The sequence below is a fragment of the Cetorhinus maximus genome, chromosome 9, assembly GCF_964194155.1.
Source record: "Cetorhinus maximus chromosome 9, sCetMax3.hap1.1, whole genome shotgun sequence".
NCBI lineage: Eukaryota > Metazoa > Chordata > Chondrichthyes > Lamniformes > Cetorhinidae > Cetorhinus > Cetorhinus maximus.
The window spans coordinates 83,789,376-83,815,025 of record NC_135887.1 but is presented as its reverse complement, the minus strand read 5'-3'; the positions used below and the strand labels follow the sequence as shown (position 1 = coordinate 83,815,025).

General features: G+C 42.2%; 1 protein-coding gene across 1 annotated transcript in view; it reads right to left on the bottom strand.

Annotated features, from left to right (window-relative positions):
* ptprja (protein tyrosine phosphatase receptor type Ja) overlaps positions 1–25,650 on the bottom strand; it is a 196,500-nt gene that overhangs the window by 110,791 nt on the left and 60,059 nt on the right. Inside the window, exons 5-6 of the mRNA XM_078548955.1 lie at positions 9,612–9,887; positions 5,525–5,794 (exon numbers count right to left, since the gene is read on the bottom strand). Coding sequence (XP_078405081.1) covers positions 5,525–5,794; positions 9,612–9,887 — 546 coding nt within the window. The remainder of the gene's footprint in view (positions 1–5,524; positions 5,795–9,611; positions 9,888–25,650) is intronic.

Genomic DNA, 25,650 nt, shown 5'->3' with positions numbered 1-25,650 from the left:
GCCCTAGTGGGGGTGGGGTGGGGTGGAGGGAAGGGATCGAAATAGGCTAAAAGGTAGAGATAAAACAACGCAAACTGGAGGAACAGCACCTCATCTTCCGACTAGGCACTTTACAGCCTTCCGGACTGAATATTGCGTTCAACAATTTTACATCATGAACTCTCTCCTCCATCTCCATCCCCTTTCCGATCCCCCTTTTTTTTCCAATAATTTATATAGATTTTTCTTTTCCCACCTATTTCCATTATTTTTAAATGTATTTCCATCCATTGTTTTATCTCTACCTTTTAGTCTATTTTGATCCCTTCCCTTCACCCCACCCCACCCCCACTAGGGCTATCTGTACCTTGCTTGTCCAGCTTTCTACCTTTAATTAGCACATTCCTTAGATAATATCACCACCTTCAACACCTCTTTGTCCTTTTGTCTATGACATCTTTTGGCTATCTCCATCTATCACTGGCCTTCTATCCAGCTCTACCTGACCCCCCCCACCCCTTAAACCAGCTTATATTTCACCTCTTTTCTATTTTTACTTAATTCTGTTGAAGAGTCATACGGACTCGAAACGTTAACTGTGTTCCACTCCGCAGATGCTGCCAGACCTGCTGAGTTTTTCCAGGTATTTTTATTTTTCCCTTTACAATAACTATGGTTTGTCTTTTGATTGCTTGCTATAACTGCTTATTAACTTTCTGTGATTTGTCTTCAAGCGCACCCAAATCCCTTTGAATCGTGGCAATTCCTGGTCTCTCACCTTGTTAAAAAATCCTGGTTTTCTATCCTTCCTACCAAAGTGGATAATTTCAAACTTCTGCACATGATACTCCATCTGCCACCTTCTTTCCCAATCACTTAAGTAGGCAATAATCCCTTTGCAACCTCTATTTCCTTCTAAGTGTATTTTTTCACCTAGCATTGATTTGTCAGCAAACTTGGATATATTACACTCGGTATCCTCATAAAAGTCAATTATATGAATTCTAAATACTTGAGGCCCAAGGCACTGATCCTTGCAGCACTCCACACTCTGCCACTCAGAAAATGCCTACTGCCCCACGAGCCCGAAATCTTATGCAACAACCTTCTTTGCAGCATCTTATCAAATGCCTTCTGAAAGTCTAAATCCACTGTTTCCCTGTTATCCAACCTGAAAGTTACACCCTCAAAAAACTAATAGCCATATCAAACACAATTTCCCTTTCATAAAACCCTGCTGGCTATGCCTAATCATATTGTGATTTTCCGAGTGCCCTACTAACCACGCTCTTGTCAATAGAATCTAGCATTTTCCTTACTACTGATGTCAGGTTAACTAGCCTATTGCTTCTTGTTTCCTTTCTCCATTCTGTCCTGAATAATAAAGGTACATTTGCCTCCTTCCAACCCATGGAAAACTTTCCAGAATCTAAGAAATTTTGGAAGAACAAAACTGTGCACCCAATATCTCTGTAGTCATTTCTTAAAGCCCTAAGAGGTAAGTCATCAAGTCTAGGGAATTAGTTATCTTTTAGCCCCATTCACTTCTACAATAGTTTAATGTTAAATACTTAAAGTTCCTCACTCTTATTAGACCCTAGGTGTCCCAAAATTTCTGGTGTGTTCTTTGTGATTTCTACTGTGAAACAGACAGAAAATATTTGTTTAACATCTCTGCCATTTTCTTATTCCATTATTATATTTTCTGTCTCTGCTTCTAAAAGACCTGCATATACTTTTGCTAATCTCTTCATTTTTACGTACTTAGAAAAGCTCTTACAACTTGCTTTTACATATCTTGGTATTATACTCTCTTATTTGATTTTCTTCCTCTTTATCAATTTCGTGGACATCAGAATTAGCTACAGCACTTTCAAAATTAGTACAAAATTCTAACATATTATGATCACTCCTCTCTGGAGGATCTTTATTGTAAGAATACTGTTTAACCCAGACTCATTGCGCAAGGCTAGACCTAAAATAATCTGTTGCCTGATTGATTCCTTGACATATTGTTCTAGAAAACTGGCTTGAATACATTCTATGAATTCTTCCTCCAAGCTACTTTGTCAATTTGATTTGCTCAGTTTATAAGAAGATAGAAGTCCCCCATGATAATTGCATTACTTTTGTTATATGCTCTTCTAATTTCCTGATTTATACCCTGACATACACTCTGTTATTACAGTCAAGGAATCTATAAATACTCCCACTGATGTTGTCTGCACTTTGTTATTTCTAAGCTCCCTCCGTGGATCACCACCTTGATGTGGTGCAGAGGCTTGTGTGCTCCAATGATCCCTTGAACATTGCCATCGGGAGCTCCTTTCCTAGTGTACAGAGCAGTTGTCATCACCGCCCTCCTGTACTGCAGTGAAACCTGAACTATGTACTAGTGACACATATGAGCACTAGAGAAATTCCTGTGCCTCCGTCAGATCCTCCAGATTTAATTGGAGGATTGTCAAACAAATGCTAGTGTCCTTAATGAAGCTAACTCCACAAGTATTCAGGCAAAACTCCTGCAAAAGCAACTATGATGCACTGGACAATGTATGGATGGTTGAAAAGCATCTCTGCCACTAGGTGCTGTTTTCACAACTCTCAAATGGCCAGTGTTCCAGTGAAGGACAAAGGAAACTCTACAAAAACACTCTGATGCACTCCTTGAGGTGCAGCAGATTTGACATTAATGGCTAGGAGACGTTTTCTACCAATTGTTCAAAATGCCAACAACTCGTTCAGCTGCATCATGCTTTGAGTCCAAACCCCTGAACAATGAAAAAGAGTGCTGGCAGAGAAGGAAATTAAAGGAAGCGAATCTTGTACTCCGGATCCCACTACATCATGGGATGTCCTGTCCCATGTGCCCAAAGATCTGTGGGTCGAGAATCTTCCTATTCAGTAAGACAATGACACATGGCAGAAATTCATGACCCGGAGTAGATGCCATCCTCGAATCAAAGGACAGCCGACGATGATGATTTCTTAGCTCTACCCATACTGATTCTATATCCTGATATTTTGGGCTAAGATTCTTTCTCTCTACTGTTTTTACCTCTTTCTTTATTACCAGGGCTACCACAGCTCCTTTTCATTTTTCCTATCTTTTCTAAGCATCAAGAACCTTGGAATATTTAGTTCCCAACTTGAGTCACCTTGTGACCACATCTCAGCATTGGTGACTAGATCAACCCATTTATCTCCATTTGTGTCATTAATTGATCAGTCTTGTTATGAATATTGTTACAGCACACAATGGTGGAATAATTAAAATCAGTGATGCCCATGAGATCAGAATTGGAATACTGCAGGGATCTTGGCAAGTTTTAGAGCTGGACAGGTTACAAAGATAGACAGAGTGAGGTCACGGATTTGAAATTAAGAAAGAGCATTTTACAATCAAGGCCCTAGCTGCCAGACTAGGAATTGACGTAGGTCGGCGAGCAAAAGGTTTGTGAATGAGTGGGATGATGCCAGTTAGTAAACGGGCAGCAAAGCTTTGGATGAGTTCAAGCTCATACAGGATGGAAAATAGGGGCATTGATGGGGGCAAATGAGGAATAATAAAGTCTAGAGGTATCAAAGGCACGGATGAGGATTTCAGCAGCAGCTGAGATGAGGCAGGTGTGGAAACTGGCGATGTTACCGGGGTTGGAAGTGTCTTGTTGATTGAGTGTATATGGGGCTGGAAGCTCATCTCAGGGCCAAACAGGATATCAAAGTCATAAAAGGTCAGGTTCAGTTTCAGGGAGAGATGGCTAGATGGATTTTTGGATGGGGACTAAAGACAATCCCACTAGTGTCCCAATCCACTCATCTAGTACTGGATGTTGGTCATGCAATAGGGCAAATCATAAAAGTTTTCCCACAACAGAGAGAAAAACTGCAACATCTAACACACAATGCTGGAAAAGCTCAGGAGGTCTGACAGCATCTGTGGAGAGGAAGACGGAGTTAACGTTTCAAGTCCGTATGAGTCTTCTTCAGAGCTCTGTATGACTCGAAACGTTAACTCTGTCTTTCTCTCCACAGATGCTGTCAGAGCTGCTGAGTTTTTCAGGCATTTTTTCTTTTTGTTTCAGATTTCCAGCATCCGCAGTATTTTGCCTTTATCTAACATTCACAGTTGGATTTAACAAATTGGCTGTAATACATTGGAGTTGAAAAATTATAAAAGTTTTAAATTCTTCTTATGCCCAGAAGAATTCTGATAAACCAGGGTTCGCTTAATTATAGATCACCTTCTTCAGTTCTCTGCCCAAAGGTGGGTCTGACACAGCATCGTGACCTCCATCACAGGTAGGGCAAGGAGGCAGGTTCTTAACCCACACAGCTGGAACAGGGATTGAGTCCCATGCTGTTGGCAATAACCTGATCCACACCAACTGTCCAAGGAGTCCAAATTGCTATGGCAACATGCACTTTTGAATGTATGTTGTAGTCCAGAGCTATGTATAGTGATGGTTAGAGGCTCCAATCTTCTTTCTATCATATTGCTGACCAGGAATCTCTCCCGCTCTTACTACGTCCCATTGGTGTATGTTGGAAGGACTTACAGGTTGATGCTCAACCTGTTTGATTACTTTATAAAAGCGCCTTCCTTGGCCAACAAGTCCTGGAGTAGGACTTGAACCCAGAACATATGGCTCAGGGATCCTACCCACTGCGCTACAAGAGCTCCAACAACAGGTCTAATCTGAAATAAATTACAAGTAAAATTCAGTGCACAAGCTCCAAAAAGTTGAATCTTAGCTGTGGCATGGAGGAGGAAATATATTGGAGGATTTTTGCACTCCTTCCCATTACTCAGTGGTTTGCAGAAAAACCAAATCACAATATTTGGCTCATGTGTTTTAGAGCTGGATTAGAGGTTCCACTGCATGGTTGAGAATGGTAGGAGGATAGAGGAATGATATGAATTTTTTTCTCCTTTACTTTTGATAAAACTGCAATTAAAAGTAGGAGTAAACAAAATATTTTGGACACCCATCTTAGCAGGCAGTTGCAGGTATACATTGCTAAGTTTCATGTGCTGCCTATTTAGGAGATGTGGCTGTCATACTTTAACATTTACATATAGTTTCATGAGAGTTGGTTTGCAACCCTTCGGTGAAAATCAATAGCTAAAATTATGTGAAATATGTTCGTACCGAATTAGCGGTACTGCTGTGTTACTAGACTAAATCCACAGATTCTGGGGGATTATGGTCCTGAAGCTATAAACATTTGTGAAGAAATTTACCAACAGTGAGTATTTTGACATGTGATAAAATGAAGTAGCAGACTTTGCATGTTCAAATTATTAATTTTTTGTTGTTATAAAATCCTCACGCAAGCAAAGATGCCACTCCAGTAATTTTGTTCCACCAAAAAGGAAATATGTGTAGCTTCCCATAATAGGGAAAACTTAAACATTCCAAAGCTCTTGGCAGAGGGTACTTGTTAAGTACTTGTTAATTTTACAATTTCTGAGAAGTTGAACCCTTGCCATATTACAGTTATATGGATTTAATCTGAACTGATTTTCTTGCATTCCACCTACCTGTTATACCAGGCACGCTGGCAGAGGTTACATTGAAAGGTCCACTGTTTGTGATCACGCTGATGTTGTACTCCCGCCCAGGTCGAAGATTAGTGAATGTTACGGACAATGTGGAATTTGTGCTGGTTTGATTTTTAAAACCTTCTACACCTTGAACAATGACAAAGAATGTCTCCACGTTGCCAGGAGGAAGAGCCCAGGAGACAATCAACTTGTCTGTTGTCGAATTATTATTCACTGTGATGTTCTCTGGTGGTATCTGTACAGGTTCTGTGGGGTTGAAAGAAGTAAGTTTTGAATCCTTGAGCAGTAGGGTGTGAGCTGCTGCAGGCTTTTAAGTACTTGTAGACAATCTAGAAGAATACTGTAATTTTTACCTGCGCTCGTCAGAAAACCATTTTGGTTGACACAAAGCAAAAGAAACTCAGTTTTGAGTATATATCCAATTACACAGAAACCTGAAAACTGGTCACAAAAAATACATTGCCTGCATTAGCTGGACTTTCTCTGATGGAAGATTATGAACAACCTTATAAGAATCACCAACACAGTGTTTTGCTGCAGCAGAAATGGAAATAAGGTACTGTGCTGAAGTAGCAGAGGGATAGAGTGTGAATGAAAAGTGGTTGTATTATTGCTTTATAAGATTTTGCCAAATTTCAACTAGAATATTGTCCATAACTCGAGATCCATTAATAAAAAGGATATTATTGCTCTAAAAAGGTACAAATTGAAAATTATACATTTATTTTAACTTAATCCCTATTGAAGTTCATAACATGAAAAACAGCACATTTTGCCAACGTAACCCCTGATGAAGGCCATGTTTCACTTATACAAGTTAGCATTTGGTGAGTGGCCAGCTTATACTTAGCAAGAAAGTTCTCTGCCTCACTGACAACCTCTATACCAAAGCTTTTAGATTGGGATTGAGCCCCAGATAGACGTGAATTCAAAGATTTGACCTCTGCTCTTTTACCAGCTCTGCCTCTAGAGTTTGACAAATTGAGTTGAAATCAAAAGTTGTAGGCTCCTGGCAGTTAAACACACCCACTACCTTGGCTGGGCTCCGATAAATGAAACTATTCTATTATATAAAGATATGAATATCATTAAACTTAAGCCCCAATGTCTGAAACCGACCCATGTAAAAAGCGCCCCTTTGGGCGAGTGGAATTAATGCAAATTTCCATGAGTTGAAAGTTGTGTGGATTTAACCAGTTTTGAATTTGACATAATAGCACCATCTTTATATGAATTAACCTGAAACGTTTCTTAGGCCAAAGAGTCAAAAATCTTGAAAAATTATAATTTTCAAATTTCCCAAATGCTGCTAGACACCACTGTTCTTCCTTACAGTTGCAATATCATCCTCCATATTACCCATCACCCCACAGCATATTCTTCTGTTGCTTGATGATCAGACCACCACCTTGCAGAGGCTGATGCCAACTCTCCAACACCATCACCTTACCTCATGATCGCAACACCAAAAATCAAAACATGACTTCCTGAACAATTACTGCGATTCCCCTAACCCTAACCTTTCCATCTCCTTCCCAAAATCCACAAACAGGACTACCCTGGTAGACCCATCCTTTTAACCTGTTCTTGTCCCACAGAATTTATTTGTTCCACTTCGACTCTATTTTTTCTCCTTTCTCCCATCTATTCTCACTTGCATCCATGATTCTTCCTTTGCCACTTCAACAGTTTCCATTTTCCTGGCCCTAACCCATCTTCTTTGCACCATGGATGTCCAATCCCTCTGTACCTCCATTTCCCACCAGGTGCTCTGCTGCTTCTCGAAAAAGGCACAACCAGTCCCATCCACGACCATTCTTCGCCATATGGCTGAACATGTTCTTATTTGGATCATTTTCTCCTTTGACTTTCTACACTTCCTCCAACTAGAATGTGTTGCTGTGGAAATCTGTATGATTCCTGGCTAGGCTGCCTTTTTGTGGGATATGTGGAATATTCATTCCAATCCTACACAGGTCTCCACCTCATTCTTTATTTGACACACTGTTGACTCCATCAGTGCCACTGAATGTTCTCGCCTCAAGCTGAAACTTTACTCTCAATTTCCATCCCTCCCTTGTCTTCACACAGTTCACCTCTGACTCTTTCCTTTCTCAAATTCTCTATCTCTATTTCTGGGAAGCAGCTGCCAGCCAATATCAACTAAAAGGCCACTGATTTCCAGATCTACCTTGAGTACACTTCCCCAGCCCCACCAAGGTTACTGTAAGAAAACAATCCCTTTCTCCCAGTTTCTCTGTCTCTGTTGTACCTATTTTAATGATGCCATCTGCCATACCAGTGTTTCCAACCTATCTCCCTTTTCCCTCAACTGAGGATTCCCCTCCACTGAGGTTGACAGGGCCCTTGATCATGCTTGTCTCATTTTCTATACTTCTGTTTTCTTGTCCTCCTTTCCAGCATGATGATACAGTTCCCCTTGTCCTTGCCTTCCATCCAATCAGCTATCACATTCAAAGGGGCAGTCTCCATCACCTCCAGCACAATGTCACGTCAAACACATCTTCCCCTCCTCTTCTGAAGGAACCACTCCCCCCGAGATGCCCTGGCCCACTTTTCAATCATCCCCAATGTTGGCTCTGCTTCTCACAGCATCTTCCCATGCAAATGGAAGAGATGCAACACCTGACCTTTACTTTCTCCCTTCCCACCATCAAGGACCCAAAACACTCCTTCCTGATGAAACGGTAATTTACTTGCTCTCCTGTCAATTTAGCATATTGTATTCACTACTCACAATCTGGTTTCCTCTACCTTGGAGAGACAAAATGCCAAATGATGAATTGCTTTGCTGAATATCTCCAATCAGTCTGCAAGGATCACCCTGGGCTTTTGGTTGCTAGCCATTTTAATTCTCCATCCCATTTCTACTATGCGCTTTCTGTCCTCACCCTCTTAGACTGTAGTCATAAAATTTAATGGAAGCTTGAGGAATTTTTTGTTTGAGTCTGGAAAGTTTTATGAACCCAATGAGTTCAACAATTTGAGATCTCAATCATCACTCCATTTATGGGCAGCAGATGCTGTGGCTATTTACTTATTTTTTTTCTTTACTTGTCCCATTACCATCCCCTTTTACATTGCACCATATCCCTTTTGTCCTGTAAGTAGTCCCGTCTTCCATCCCATCACAGGCCTTCGCTTTGGTTCTTTACCTCTTCCTCTAATCACCCTTCCTACCTCTGCAATTGCTTAAAACATGATACATCTCGAACATTTTCCAGTTCTGCTGAAAAGTCATTGACCTAAAGCGATAACTCTTTCTCTCATCACAGATGCTGTCCAACCTGTCACATATTCTTAGCACTTTGTTTTTATTACTCATTTATATATCAATTCCTCAATGTTCCAGGGTGCTTCATAGTCAACTAGTGTTTTTTTGAAGTGCAATCAATATTTTGGGAAACATAGCAGTCAATTTTGCACAAAGCAAAATCCCAAAAAAGAAAATGGCAAGCTAATTTGGCCAAGGCACTGGAATAACTCCCTGCTGTTTTCCAGAAAAGTACTGAGGCATCATTTAAGTCCACCTGAACAGACAGATAGCAGCTCCAACAATGACTCAGTATTGAACTGAAGCCAGATTAAATTATGTACTCAAACAGTACAATGAACATTCAGAACAAAAGCAAGAGTGCTATCAAGTAAGTCAAGCTGATACTCTTTTGGATAACTTAACCATCGCATTTAGCAATAGACTTTAAACACGTAAACGCACTGCATCCATGGGAGGCTATTGTTTTTGCTTAAAGCATATTCTGGCTGAGGCACCTTGCTGCAACATCAACCAGAATGGGAAAGTGTAAAGTTAGCTATATATGAAGCATAAAATGATTACATCAGTGAAACATTGGCACTTAAGACTTAACTTAGAGTTCACATCTCCTGTGAATAAAAGCATTATAGGTAACAACTAATACAGAAAGCAGGCTTGATAACATTTTCATGTAAACTGGACATTAGTGATCGTAGAATCAGTAAAGATTAAGGTGAGATTTTTATTCAGCAGATCTCATTTGATCTGCCCAAGAATAACACTTACTTGTGTAGCTAAATTCTATCACTGGACCTCCTCGAGTGCCATCTGCTGTCAGTGTAGTAATGGTAAAACTGTACTTGGTTCCGGACTTCAGTTCCTTTATGGTAGCATTCTCACTTCTTACAGTTATATTCCTGTAATCACCAGTAGGGGTTGTGTTTCTCTTGGTCAGTACCAAGTACTGATACCCATCTTTATAATCTGGTGGTCTCGTCCAATTCAGGGTTACAAAGTTGGTGCCGACATCCACAACCATCAAATTCGGCACTTCATTAGGCTCTGTTGGAAACAGTTAGCTCACTTAAAAAAAAAATAAACAGTTGCTTATCGCAGCATACGAGAAATGGCACTCAGGAATTTATTTAAATCAGGGAAACGCGGTGAAGGGCCATGAAAGCATAACCCACCACACATCCAAGGTTCAAAAGCATAGAAAGGGTAATAAAGTGAAATTCGATAATCCTGAGCAGCTTTTTTTCTGCACAAGAACTGCAGATTGTAGGAAAAAAACAAAGACAAAGAAGTAAGGAGGCAGCAGAGGGGGGGTCACTGATAGGTAGCTGGAGGGAAGGGGAATGGAATTGGGTACAGATTCTTGCAGATGATGGGAAAAATATTACAAGTACTAATCATAGCACAGTCACTTCGATTTCAATTGACACTAGATAGCATATGAGCTGAGTTTTAGTGAATACCAAGTGTTTTTTTGTTAAAATAAGCTGAGCATTGGAAAGAAAATCTAAGGATTAATTATTGGGAAGTAATTTGGATGAGCAGCAGTGAAAGAAATAGGGATGCATCACGCAGCCAAGATTTAATAGGTAGAAAACCATTAAACTTTCTCTCAAATGCGGGAAGATCAATTTTGTGGAGATCTTTGTGAAAGTGAAAGAAGTATATTCCTCATTTTTTGCAGCACAGAGTGAAGCAGCCAGCAGAGGAGGTCACTGTTGCTGAGACAGAAAGAAATGAGGGCAGGTTCTTGGTGCAAAGAAACAGGTGCTAAGAAAGTAGAGGAGACAGTGCAAAGCACTGAATAATGAACAATAGCTCATGACAACTTTAATTCTATTCTATAATAAACCATTTATTTCAGTTGGCTAAAATTTGAGACCTCATTTTCAACTTCTCCCATTACCTACAAGGGCAGGTCAGAGGCTGGGAATTCTGTGGAGAGCAACTCATCTCCTGACTCTGCAAAGCCTGTCTACCACCCTACAAGGAACAAATCAGGAGTGTGATGCAATACCCCACACTTGCCTGGATAAGTGCAGCTCCAACAATACTCAAGAGGCTGAATACCATCCAGGACAAAGCAGCCCATATAATTGGCATCCCATCCACCATCTTCATAATCCACTCCTTCCACCACTGATGCACAATGGCAGCAGTGTGTACCATCTATTCTAGACGACACACTGCAGCAGCTAAAGGCTCCTTCAAACAGCACCTTCCAAACCCGCAACCTCTACCGCCTAGAAGGACAAGGGCAGCAGATACATGAACACCACCACCTACAAGTTGTCCTCCAAGCCATACACCATCTGACTTGGAATTATATCGCTGTTCTTTCAAGTCGCTGGGTCAAAATCCTGGAACTCCCTTCCTAATAGCACTGTGGGTGTACCTACACCACATAGATTACAGCATTTCGAGAAGGTGGCTCACCATCGCCTTCTCAAGGGCAATTTAGGGATGGACAATAAAAATGCTGACCCAGCCAGGAACGCCCACATCTCCTGAAAGAATCAAAAAATCCTTATTGTAGTGTGGATAAATTTCACAGCACTGTAATCCCTGCATGCATCCTTCAATCCTGTGATATCAACCTATGCTTTATTTTGCACTTTGCTCTCTACACTAAATCTCAATCCTTCCAGCACATTCCCCGTTGTCTCCTTCCATGCCTTCAGAAGCCTTGGGGCAAAGGTACTGTTGCACAACAACCAGAAGTCAACCCTGAGGCTTTAAGGGTCTTCACGTCCAGGGAACTTTACCCCAAACGGCTAGTAGAGCCCAGTAGTTTCACATAACATCCACTGATCATAGAGTAAATAAGAGGGAATAGTAGTGGTGTAAAGGGCAGAGAGGGACAAGAGTTCCTACAGTGTGTTCAGCAGAATTATCTATAGCAGTATGTGCCCAGTCCATTGAGAAAGGAAGCACTTTTGGACCTGGTTCCTGGGAATGAAGTGGGCCAAGTAGATCAAATGCCAGTAGGGGAACATTGAGGGGACAGTGATCAATATATCATAAGGTTTATGTTGATTACGGAAAAGGACAAGGAACAATCTAGAGTAAGAATAATTATCTGGAGGAAGCCAACTTCAATGGTCTATGAATGGACCTGGCTCAGAAAAATTGGAGCCAAAGATTGGTAGGCAAAACTTAATAGTGGACTGCCTTTAAAGAAGAGATCAATCAAGCACAGTCAAGGTATATTCCCATGAAGGGGAAAGGTAGGGCAAATAAATTCAGAGCTCCCTGGGTGACAAAAGAGATAGCGATGAAGATGAAGCAGATAAAGGTATGATTATGACAGATGTCAGGTGGACAATAGAATTCAGAGCCAGGCTGAATATAAAAGGTTCAGGGGGGGAATTGAAAAAGCAAATAAGCAAAGCAAAGAAAGAGTTTGAGAAGGAATTGACAGTTAACATAAAAAGGAATCTAAAAGTCTTCTATAGGGCACATAAACAGTAAAATGGTAGTTAAGGGAGGAGTGGGGCTGAGTAGGGACCAAAAAGAAATTTATGTATAGAGGCAGAGGCATGGTTGAGGTATTAAATGAATACCTTGTATCTATCTTTACCAAGGAAGGCACTACCCATGTCTCATGAAAGGAGAGGAAGTTCAGACACCCAAAGAGATTAAAACTGGTAAAGAAAAGTTATTGGATAGACTGTCTGTACTTAAAAGTGAATAAGGTACCCGAACCAGATGACGTATCCAACGATGCTGAAGGAAGTGAGAGTGGAAATTGCAGATGCACTGGCCACAATTTTCCAATCTGCCTTAGACTCAGGTGTGGTGCCAGAGGACTGGACAATTGCAAATGTGACACCCATGTTCAAAAAAAAGTGTAAAGATAAGCCCAGCAACTACAGGCCAGTCAGTTTAACTTCAGTGTTGGGGAATCTTTTAAAGAATGGCACACCACTCGTCACATCCTGCCAACCAGAAAAAGACCCATTTATGCCAACTCTCAGCTTCCTATTAGCTAGCCAAATCTTCTATCCATGCCAATATGTTACCCCCTACACCACAAGCTTCTATTTTCTGCAATAATCTTTGAGGTGGCACTTTATCAAATGCCTTCTGGAAATCTAAGTACAGTACATCCACCGGTTCCCCTTTAACGACAGCACCTATGACTCCTTCAAAGAACTCCAATAAATTGGTTAAACGTGATTTCCCTTTTACAAAACAAGGTTGACTCTGCCTCGTTGCCTTGAATTTTTCTAAGTGCCCTGTTATAACATCTTTAATAACAGCTTCAAACATTTTCCCTATGACCGATGTTAAGCTAATTGGCCGAGAGTTTCCTGCTCTCCTTCCCTTTTTGAATAAAGGAGTTACATTTGCTATTTTCCAATCTACTGGAACCTTACCCGAATCTAGGGAATTTTGGAAAATTAAAACCAATGCATTAACTATCTCAGAAGCCATTTCTTTCAAGACCTTAAAGGTGATGTCCAACCGGACCTGGGGGTTTGTCAGCCCGCAGCCTCAATTTGCTCAATACCACTATTTTACAATTTGTGATTGTAATTTTCCCGAGTTCCTCTCTCCCTTACATTTCGGGATTAACAGCTATTTCCGGGATGTTCCTTGTGTCCTCTATAGAGAAGACGGAAGCAAAATACCTGTTTAATTCGTCCGCCATCTCCCGGCTTTCCATTATCAATTCCCCAGATGCACTCCTGATAGGACCAATGCTCACTTTGTTAGCTCGTATCTTATTTAAATATTTATAGAAACTCTTAATATCCATCTTTACATTACTAGCTAACTTTCTCTCATACTCAAATATTTCCCTCGTCATTAATCTTTTTGTTATTCTTTGCTGTTGTTGATATTCTTTCCAATCTTCTAACCTGCCACACGTCTTTGCATAATTACATGCTTTTTCTTTAAGACTGATACTTACTTTAACTTATTTAGTTAAGCATGGATGGTGGGCCCTCTCCTTGGAAATTATCTTTCTCATTGGAGTGTTTGTATTCTTTGTATTCTGAAATATCCTTTTAAAAGTCTGCCGCTGAAGTTCGATTAACAGATCCCTTAGACTCATTTTCCAGATCACTCCAGCTAGCTCTGCATTCATGCCCTCAAAATTGCACGTAATAAAATGTTATAATATGTGCAGTGCTAGCTCTGCGTTCATGCCCTCAAAATTGCCTCAATTTCAATTTTATATTATGTGCAGTGCCTTGGGTAACAAGAGTAATCAATATGCCAATGGATTGTGTAGTGCACTGGCGAGAAATCAACCAACTGTTTCACTACCGACTTACTAGTTATCACAATGTGATGTAATTATCACACTTACGTGGCCACGAATTGAATCTCCCAGTAAACCATCCAACCCCCAACAAATGGATAGGCGGAGGAAAAGAGGAAAAGTCGCTATACTAGTAAACCAGCTGCCGAGGCTAAAGCGTGGGTAGAAGCTTCAAGTCCCACCACGGCAGCTGGAATGTACATTTAATTTTAAAAATCTGGAATTAAAAGCTACTCTCAGTAACTGTGACTATGAGGCTATTGTCAATTGTTATAAAATAAACATCTGGTTCACTAATGACCAGCAGGGAGGGAAATCTGCTGATTGACCTGGTCTGGCCTACATTGACTCCAGACTCATAGCAAGGAGGGTCACATTTGACTGCCCTCTGAAATGGCCTGGCAAGACACTCAGTTGTTCTAACCACTACAGGAAAATGTCCCACCAGGGGAACCGCAGCGGTTAAAGCAGGCAGCTCGCCAGCAATCTCCTCAAGGGCAATTAGGGATGCGCAACAAATGCTGGCCTTGCCAATGATGCTGGCTTCCCATGCTCACATTCCATGAATGAAGATTTAAAAGAAAAACACATCTCCATCAGTACATATGCCAACTAATGCACTAACGCACTCTTTCCAGTTTTACTCTAGTACGTAACAATTATGCTGAGAGAGCTGACAAAAATGGAACAAATAACTTTAAACCCTTTCTAGCGACTAACACAGATTGTATCTAGTGCAATCTCTAGAAAAATTGACAGTCAAATTATATCGGTGAGCACAAATTTTCAGCATGTTTTCATTCCGATCAAGGTTATTGTTTTGTAGGGCTGAGGAAGAAGTGACCCCCTCCAGTATTACCCATCCATCATGATCAAGGATAAACTCTTATTAAACCAAAGTCCATTTTGAGTTGTTTCCTCACCTGTTGTTAAAGAGACTGTGGCCGGATCTGCTGATGTCTCATCAGCTGCCAGTGTGAACACTCTGAACGTGTAATTGGTCCCAGGGTTCAGTTGTGCCACTGTTATAGGCTCATCAGCAACAGTGATATTTGAAGATGGAGCTCCAGTCGTCTCCACTCTGTATCTGTACTCAGGCTTATGGTCTGATGGAAGGACCCAACTCAGAGTAACTGAAGTGGTGTTGCGATTCACAAGGGTTAAGTTAGTCACAGCATTTGGTTCTGAAAATAGTAATGAGATATTGAGAACAACATCGACCTCACACTCCCCCCTGCTCCGCTCCTGCTGAACAACATCGACCTCACACTGCCCCCTGCTCCGCTCCTGCTGAACAACATCGACCTCACACTGCCCCCTGCTCCGCTCCTGCTGATGATCCATGATATCTTCAGCAGAACCAATCCGTATCACACCAGTTCCTTTCCACTATCCTGGACTGGCAATCCCAACCATCTCATCAATGATCTAACTTCCTTCAGAAGATCCTTTAAAATGGCGCAAACATGCTGAGCCGTCCTGACAAGTTCCCCTGTGCACTCTTGCCTCAGTGCTAATTAATCATAATCGTCAACACTATTCCACAAACCAAAAAAGTGAACAAGTTGTCAGCTTGGTGAATTCATGTCCAACTCCAGTCTTGTCTCTCATTTTGACGCCTTTGATAGCTACTCTCTCTGTCGTCCAATAACTCAAGGTGCCAACATTTTGGTTCCACGCACAAGTTGATTCATCACTTCCCATCTTTACCATCCTAGTTTGGTGTTTGACTGCTGATATGATGGCAAAATTACGTGCAGTGTCTTCCGTGCCAAAAGTAATCAATGTGCCAATGGATTGAATGGTACACAGACGGGAAATCAACCAATTCTTTCACCACCGACTTACTAGTTATCACAATGTGATTCAATTATCGCACTTATGGAGCCACTAATTCGGTCTCCCAGTAAACCTTCCAACCCTCAACAAATAGGGATGTGGAAGCAGAGTGGTAAAGTCGCTGTACTAGTAAACCAGCGGCCCAGGGCTAAAACGTGGGAACAAGGGTTCAAGTCCCACCACGGCAGCTGGTGGAATTTACATTTAATTTTCAAAATCTGGAATTAAAAGCTACTCTCAGTAACGGTGACCATGAAGCTATCGTAAATTGTTGTAAAATAAACATCTGGTTTACTAATGACCTTCAGGGAGGGAAATCTGCTGTCCTTACCCTGACCTACATGTGACTCCAGGCCCACAGCAATCTGGTTCACTCTCGACTGCCCTCTGAAATGGCCTAGCAGGACAATCAGTTGTTCTAACCATTACAAGGAAAAGTCCCACCAGATGAACCACAGCGGTTAAAGAAGGCAGCTCACCAGCAATCTTCTCAAGGGCATTCGGGGGTGGGCAGCAAATGCTGGCCTTGCCAGTGATGCTCGCTACCCATGCTCACTTCCCACGAGTGAATGTTTCAAAGAAAAACACATCTCAATCAGCAAATATGCCGACTAATGCACCACAGCCTTCTTTTTCCACAATTTTGTAGATTCCTTATTTCACTCCAGTACATAACAATTCCTCCACCACTATGCTGAGGGAGCTGACAAGAACGGGACAAATATAACTTGAAACCCTTTCCAGCAACTAACACAGATTGTAACTAGTGCAATCTCAATCTCCATTCTAGAAAATTGAGAGTCGAATAACATCGGTGAGCACAAATTTTCCAATTGATGTTTTCGTTCCGTTCATGGTTGTTGTTTTGTAGGACTGAGGAAGAAGAGACCCTCTCCAGTATTACCCATCCATCATGATCAAGGAAAACTCTTATTAAACCAGAGTCCATTTTGAGCCGCTTCCTTACCTGTTGTTAAAGAGACTGTGGCCGGATCTGCTGATGTCTCATCAGCTGCCAGTGTGAACACTCTGAACGTGTAATTGGTCCCAGGGTTCAGTTGTGCCACTGTTATAGGCTCATCAGCGACAGTGATATTTGAAGATGGAGCTCCAGTCGTCTCCACTCTGTATCTGTACTCAGGCTTATGGTCTGATGGAAGGACCCAACTCAGGGTAACTGAAGTGGTGTTGCGACTCACAAGGGTTAAGTTAGTCACAGCATTTGGTTCTGAAAATAGTAATGAAATGTTGAGAATAGCACCAACCTCACAATGCCTCCTGCTCCGCTCCAGTCGACGGTAAGTACAATGAATCCATATCATTCCAATTCCTGTCCACTATGCTGAATTGGCAATCACAACCACCTAATCTTCCTTGAGAAGACTCTTTAAAATGATGCAAACACGCTGAACCATCGTCAAATTCCCTGTGCACACTTCCCTCAGTACTAATTAATCATAACCCTCCATGGTACTCTACAAGCCAAAAATGGTCAACAAGTTGGCAGCTTGGTTAATTCTTGTCCAACTCAGATCTTGTATCTCATCTCGACAACTTGGATATGCTACTCTCTCAGTTGCCCAATATCTCAATCACTGAAGGTGCCAACACACAACAGTTTCCACACAAGAGCACATTTATCACATCCCATCTGTGCCATCTCAGTTTTGTGTTCGACTGCTGACATCATGGCAAAATTACGTGCCAAACATATTCAGTGTGCCAATGAATCAAATGGTACACTGCTGAGAAATCAACCAACCATTTCACCCACCAGCTTGTTAGACACCAAAATATGATCTCGTTTTCGCAAATACGGAACCGCTAATTACCTCTCACAGTACACCTTCTAATCTCGCAACAAATTCCATTAAACCAGCTACAGCAATCAGCAAAGTTACCAGCAATACCAATCTTGCATCTGCTAATAACCTTCTATGGAAACCTCTAGAAACATTCTAGCCACTGAGGGTTCTCAGTTCCTTTAGAGCAGACCATTTGTTGCTTGTATCCATCCACGCACACAGTCCATTGAGGTAAAGTTCCGCAGCAGTGACTGTGTGTCTCATTTACTTGTGAATTGGCTTTTAACTACAGCTTTAATCTTCACGTCGCCAGGGGCAATGGTAGTTACGGACATGGTGCACTTGGTCCCTGGTTCTAGGTTAGTTATTGGGCTGGAATTTACCCTTCAATAAAAGAGCCATTCCCATTAGAAGAACTCGACATAATGCTGAAGCTGTATCGAGTGTCATTCATGCCTGTAGGTTTCCTGAAGCTCAGAGAGATTGAACCGTTAGTAACGCTCATAACAACTCCAGCCTTGGAAGGAACCGAGACACGAAAGTTTCAAACAGAAAAACATGATACCGAGCTGATCATCTCAAAACCACGCGAACTGTGGATCATGGCCCAATGAACAATCATTCCCAATGGACAAAAAGATGAAAAAGCAATGTGCACACACTGGAGATAGAAGTGACCATGGGAGTAGGGAATTAAAATTTAATGTAAGAAAATACTCAAGCTTTTATTCTTTTGACTGTATCTATCAATCATCAATAGCTTTGAAAATTCTTGCAAAATGCTCTGCGCCTGGTTTAATGCCAAGACCTGATGTTTCTTGGTTTAACATAGGTGCTAAGGCTTCGGAGCATACACGCTATCTTCATCAACAAACCAATCCTACACGCATTTGTGACAGTTTTTTTCTCCCCCCCATCACCTGCCAGTTATTGGGCCTATCTCCATTATGTTTCTTCACAGCAAAAACTGGCAAGCTGGAAACAAAAGCAGAAAATGCTGGAAAAACTCAGCAGGTCTAGCAGCATCTTTGGAGAGAGAAGCAGAGTTAACATTTCAAGTCTGTATGCCCCTTCTTCAGAGCTGAAGAGAAGTGGGGGCGGAGCGGGTGAAGCTGGATAGAAGGCCAGCAATAGGTGGGGACAAAGGAGAGGACATTCAACATCCTGAAAAAACACAGATACAACACTGCTCAGCAAAAGTTGGTCACTCTAAGAAAAACATATGAAGGTGGACATTGGCAACATTCGAAGTTCCTGTGATGGGCTACCAAGCCAATGCCAAGTTAGGGCATGGCATGGCATGGCAATGTCATCACTGGCCTAGTGCTCTGGGGACATGGGATCAAATCCCAACATAGCAGCTGACGGGATTTAAATTTGATTTAAAAATACGGAATTAAAAGCTAGCCCCAGTAACGATGACCATGAAGCAATTGTCCATTGTCATACAATAAACATCTGCTTCACGAAGACCTTTAGGGAAGGAAATCTGTTGTCCTTACCTGGTCTGGCCTACATGTGCCTCCAGACTCATAGCAATGAGGGTCACGTTTGACTGCCCTCTGAAGTGGCCTGTCGAGACACTCAGTTGCTCTAACCACTACAGGAAAATGTCCCACCAGAGGAACCGCAGCGGTTAAAGCAGGCAGCTCGCCAGCAATCTCCTCAAGGGCAATTAGGGATGCGCAACAAATGCTGGCCTTGCCAATGATGCTGGCTTCCCATGCTCACATTCCATGAATGAAGATTTAAAAGAAAAACACATCTCCATCAGTACATGTGCCAACTAATGCACTAACGTACTCTTTCCAGTTTTACTCTTAGTACGTATCAATTCTGCTGAGAGAGCTGACAAAAATGGAACAAATAACTTTAAACCCTTTCCAGCTACTAACACAGGTTGTATCTAGTGCAACGTCTAGGAAATTGACAGTCAAATTACATCGGTGAGCACAAATTTTCAACATGTTGTCATTCCATTCATGGTTATTGTTTTGTAGGACTGAGGAAGAAGAGACCCCCTTCAGTATTACCCATCCATCATGATCAAGGATAAACTCTTATTAAACCAAAGTCCACATTGAGTTGTTTCCTCACCTGTTGTTAAAGAGACTGTGGCCGGATCTGCTGATGTCTCATCAGCTGCCAGTGTGAACACTCTGAACGTGTAATTGGTCCCAGGGTTCAGTTGTGCCACTGTTATAGGCTCATCAGCAACAGTGATATTTGAAGATGGAGCTCCAGTCGTCTCCACTCTGTATCTGTACTCAGGCTTATGGTCTGATGGAAGGACCCAACTCAGAGTAACTGAAGTGGTGTTGCGATTCACAAGGGTTAAGTTAGTCACAGCATTTGGTTCTGAAAATAGTAATGAGATATTGAGAACAACATCGACCTCACACTCCCCCCTGCTCCGCTCCTGCTGAACAACATCGACCTCACACTGCCCCCTGCTCCGCTCCTGCTGAACAACATCGACCTCACACTGCCCCCTGCTCCGCTCCTGCTGATGATCCATGATATCTTCAGCAGAACCAATCCGTATCACACCAGTTCCTTTCCACTATCCTGGACTGGCAATCCCAACCATCTCATCAATGATCTAACTTCCTTCAGAAGATCCTTTAAAATGGCGCAAACATGCTGAGCCGTCCTGACAAGTTCCCCTGTGCACTCTTGCCTCAGTGCTAATTAATCATAATCGTCAACACTATTCCACAAACCAAAAAAGTGAACAAGTTGTCAGCTTGGTGAATTCATGTCCAACTCCAGTCTTGTCTCTCATTTTGACGCCTTTGATAGCTACTCTCTCTGTCGTCCAATAACTCAAGGTGCCAACATTTTGGTTCCACGCACAAGTTGATTCATCACTTCCCATCTTTACCATCCTAGTTTGGTGTTTGACTGCTGATATGATGGCAAAATTACGTGCAGTGTCTTCCGTGCCAAAAGTAATCAATGTGCCAATGGATTGAATGGTACACAGACGGGAAATCAACCAATTCTTTCACCACCGACTTACTAGTTATCACAATGTGATTCAATTATCGCACTTATGGAGCCACTAATTCGGTCTCCCAGTAAACCTTCCAACCCTCAACAAATAGGGATGTGGAAGCAGAGTGGTAAAGTCGCTGTACTAGTAAACTAGCGGCCCAGGGCTAAAACGTGGGAACAAGGGTTCAAGTCCCACCACGGCAGCTGGTGGAATTTACATTTAATTTTCAAAATCTGGAATTAAAAGCTACTCTCAGTAACGGTGACCATGAAGCTATCGTAAATTGTTGTAAAATAAACATCTGGTTTACTAATGACCTTCAGGGAGGGAAATCTGCTGTCCTTACCCTGACCTACATGTGACTCCAGGCCCACAGCAATCTGGTTCACTCTCGACTGCCCTCTGAAATGGCCTAGCAGGACAATCAGTTGTTCTAACCATTACAAGGAAAAGTCCCACCAGATGAACCACAGCGGTTAAAGAAGGCAGCTCACCAGCAATCTTCTCAAGGGCATTCGGGGGTGGGCAGCAAATGCTGGCCTTGCCAGTGATGCTCGCTACCCATGCTCACTTCCCACGAGTGAATGTTTCAAAGAAAAACACATCTCAATCAGCAAATATGCCGACTAATGCACCACAGCCTTCTTTTTCCACAATTTTGTAGATTCCTTATTTCACTCCAGTACATAACAATTCCTCCACCACTATGCTGAGGGAGCTGACAAGAACGGGACAAATATAACTTGAAACCCTTTCCAGCAACTAACACAGATTGTAACTAGTGCAATCTCAATCTCCATTCTAGAAAATTGAGAGTCGAATAACATCGGTGAGCACAAATTTTCCAATTGATGTTTTCGTTCCGTTCATGGTTGTTGTTTTGTAGGACTGAGGAAGAAGAGACCCTCTCCAGTATTACCCATCCATCATGATCAAGGAAAACTCTTATTAAACCAGAGTCCATTTTGAGCCGCTTCCTTACCTGTTGTTAAAGAGACTGTGGCCGGATCTGCTGATGTCTCATCAGCTGCCAGTGTGAACACTCTGAACGTGTAATTGGTCCCAGGGTTCAGTTGTGCCACTGTTATAGGCTCATCAGCGACAGTGATATTTGAAGATGGAGCTCCAGTCGTCTCCACTCTGTATCTGTACTCAGGCTTATGGTCTGATGGAAGGACCCAACTCAGGGTAACTGAAGTGGTGTTGCGACTCACAAGGGTTAAGTTAGTCACAGCATTTGGTTCTGAAAATAGTAATGAAATGTTGAGAATAGCACCAACCTCACACTGCCTCCTGCTCCGCTCCAGTCGACGGTAAGTACAATGAATCCATATCATTCCAATTCCTGTCCACTATGCTGAATTGGCAATCACAACCACCTAATCTTCCTTGAGAAGACTCTTTAAAATGATGCAAACACGCTGAACCATCGTCAAATTCCCTGTGCACACTTCCCTCAGTACTAATTAATCATAACCCTCCATGGTACTCTACAAGCCAAAAATGGTCAACAAGTTGGCAGCTTGGTTAATTCTTGTCCAACTCAGATCTTGTATCTCATCTCGACAACTTGGATATGCTACTCTCTCAGTTGCCCAATATCTCAATCACTGAAGGTGCCAACACACAACAGTTTCCACACAAGAGCACATTTATCACATCCCATCTGTGCCATCTCAGTTTTGTGTTCGACTGCTGACATCATGGCAAAATTACGTGCCAAACATATTCAGTGTGCCAATGAATCAAATGGTACACTGCTGAGAAATCAACCAACCATTTCACCCACCAGCTTGTTAGACACCAAAATATGATCTCGTTTTCGCAAATACGGAACCGCTAATTACCTCTCACAGTACACCTTCTAATCTCGCAACAAATTCCATTAAACCAGCTACAGCAATCAGCAAAGTTACCAGCAATACCAATCTTGCATCTGCTAATAACCTTCTATGGAAACCTCTAGAAACATTCTAGCCACTGAGGGTTCTCAGTTCCTTTAGAGCAGACCATTTGTTGCTTGTATCCATCCACGCACACAGTCCATTGAGGTAAAGTTCCGCAGCAGTGACTGTGTGTCTCATTTACTTGTGAATTGGCTTTTAACTACAGCTTTAATCTTCACGTCGCCAGGGGCAATGGTAGTTACGGACATGGTGCACTTGGTCCCTGGTTCTAGGTTAGTTATTGGGCTGGAATTTACCCTTCAATAAAAGAGCCATTCCCATTAGAAGAACTCGACATAATGCTGAAGCTGTATCGAGTGTCATTCAGGCCTGTAGGTTTCCTGAAGCTCAGAGAGATTGAACCGTTAGTAACGCTCATAACAACTCCAGCCTTGGAAGGAACCGAGACACGAAAGTTTCAAACAGAAAAACATGATACCGAGCTGATCATCTCAAAACCACGCGAACTGTGGATCATGGCCCAATGAACAATCATTCCCAATGGACAAAAAGATGAAAAAGCAATGTGCACACACTGGAGATAGAAGTGACCATGGGAGTAGGGAATTAAAATTTAATGTAAGAAAATACTCAAGCTTTTATTCTTTTGACTGTATCTATCAATCATCAATAGCTTTGAAAATTCTTGCAAAATGCTCTGCGCCTGGTTTAATGCCAAGACCTGATGTTTCTTGGTTTAACATAGGTGCTAAGGCTTCGGAGCATACACGCTATCTTCATCAACAAACCAATCCTACACACATTTGTGACAGTTTTTTTCTCCCCCCCGTCACCTGCCAGTTATTGGGCCTATCTCCATTACGTTTCTTCACAGCAAAAACTGGCAAGCTGGAAACAAAAGCAGAAAATGCTGGAAAAACTCAGCAGGTCTAGCAGCATCTTTGGAGAGAGAAGCAGAGTTAACATTTCAAGTCTGTATGCCCCTTCTTCAGAGCTGAAGAGAAGTGGAAATGTGATGAAATTTATACTGTTCATGGGGGCGGAGCGGGTGAAGCTGGATAGAAGGCCAGCAATAGGTGGGGACAAAGGAGAGGACATTCAACATCCTGAAAAAACACAGATACAACACTGCTCAGCAAAAGTTGGTCACTCTAAGAAAAACATATGAAGGTGGACATTGGCAACATTCGGAGTTCCTGTGATGGGCTACCAAGCCAATGCCAAGTTAAGGCATGGCATGGCATGGCAATGTCATCACTGGCCTAGTGCTCTGGGGACATGGGATCAAATCCCAACATAGCAGCTGACGGGATTTAAATTTGATTTAAAAATACGGAATTAAAAGCTAGCCCCAGTAACGACGACCATGAAGCAATTGTCCATTGTCATACAATAAACATCTGCTTCACGAATGACCTTTAGGGAAGGAAATCTGTTGTCCTTACCTGGTCTGGCCTACATGTGACTCCAGACTCATAGCAATGAGGGTCACGTTTGACTGCCCTCTGAAGTGGCCTGTCAAGACACTCAGTTGTTCTAACCACTACAGGAAAATGTCCCACCAGAGGAACCGCAGCGGTTAAAGCAGGCAGCTCGCCAGCAATCTCCTCAAGGGCAATTAGGGATGCGCAACAAATGCTGACCTTGCCAATGATGCTGGCTTCCCATGCTCACATTCCATGAATGAAGATTTAAAAGAAAAACACATCTCCATCAGTACATGTGCCAACTAATGCACTAACGCACTCTTTCCAGTTTTACTCTTAGTACGTATCAATTCTGCTGAGAGAGCTGACAAAAATGGAACAAATAACTTTAAACCCTTTCCAGCCAATAACACAGATTGTATCTAGTGCAACGTCTAGGAAATTGACAGTCAAATTACATCGGTGAGCACAAATTTTCAACATGTTGTCATTCCATTCATGGTTATTGTTTTGTAGGACTGAGGAAGAAGAGACCCCCTTCAGTATTACCCATCCATCATGATCAAGGATAAACTCTTATTAAACCAAAGTCCACATTGAGTTGTTTCCTCACCTGTTGTTAAAGAGACTGTGGCCGGATCTGCTGATGTCTCATCAGCTGCCAGTGTGAACACTCTGAACGTGTAATTGGTCCCAGGGTTCAGTTGTGCCACTGTTATAGGCTCATCAGCAACAGTGATATTTGAAGATGGAGCTCCAGTCGTCTCCACTCTGTATCTGTACTCAGGCTTATGGTCTGATGGAAGGACCCAACTCAGAGTAACTGAAGTGGTGTTGCGATTCACAAGGGTTAAGTTAGTCACAGCATTTGGTTCTGAAAATAGTAATGAGATATTGAGAACAACATCGACCTCACACTCCCCCCTGCTCCGCTCCTGCTGAACAACATCGACCTCACACTGCCCCCTGCTCCGCTCCTGCTGATGATCCATGATATCTTCAGCAGAACCAATCCGTATCACACCAGTTCCTTTCCACTATCCTGGACTGGCAATCCCAACCATCTCATCAATGATCTAACTTCCTTCAGAAGATCCTTTAAAATGGCGCAAACATGCTGAGCCGTCCTGACAAGTTCCCCTGTGCACTCTTGCCTCAGTGCTAATTAATCATAATCGTCAACACTATTCCACAAACCAAAAAAGTGAACAAGTTGTCAGCTTGGTGAATTCATGTCCAACTCCAGTCTTGTCTCTCATTTTGACGCCTTTGATAGCTACTCTCTCTGTCGTCCAATAACTCAAGGTGCCAACATTTTGGTTCCACGCACAAGTTGATTCATCACTTCCCATCTTTACCATCCTAGTTTGGTGTTTGACTGCTGATATGATGGCAAAATTACGTGCAGTGTCTTCCGTGCCAAAAGTAATCAATGTGCCAATGGATTGAATGGTACACAGACGGGAAATCAACCAATTCTTTCACCACCGACTTACTAGTTATCACAATGTGATTCAATTATCGCACTTATGGAGCCACTAATTCGGTCTCCCAGTAAACCT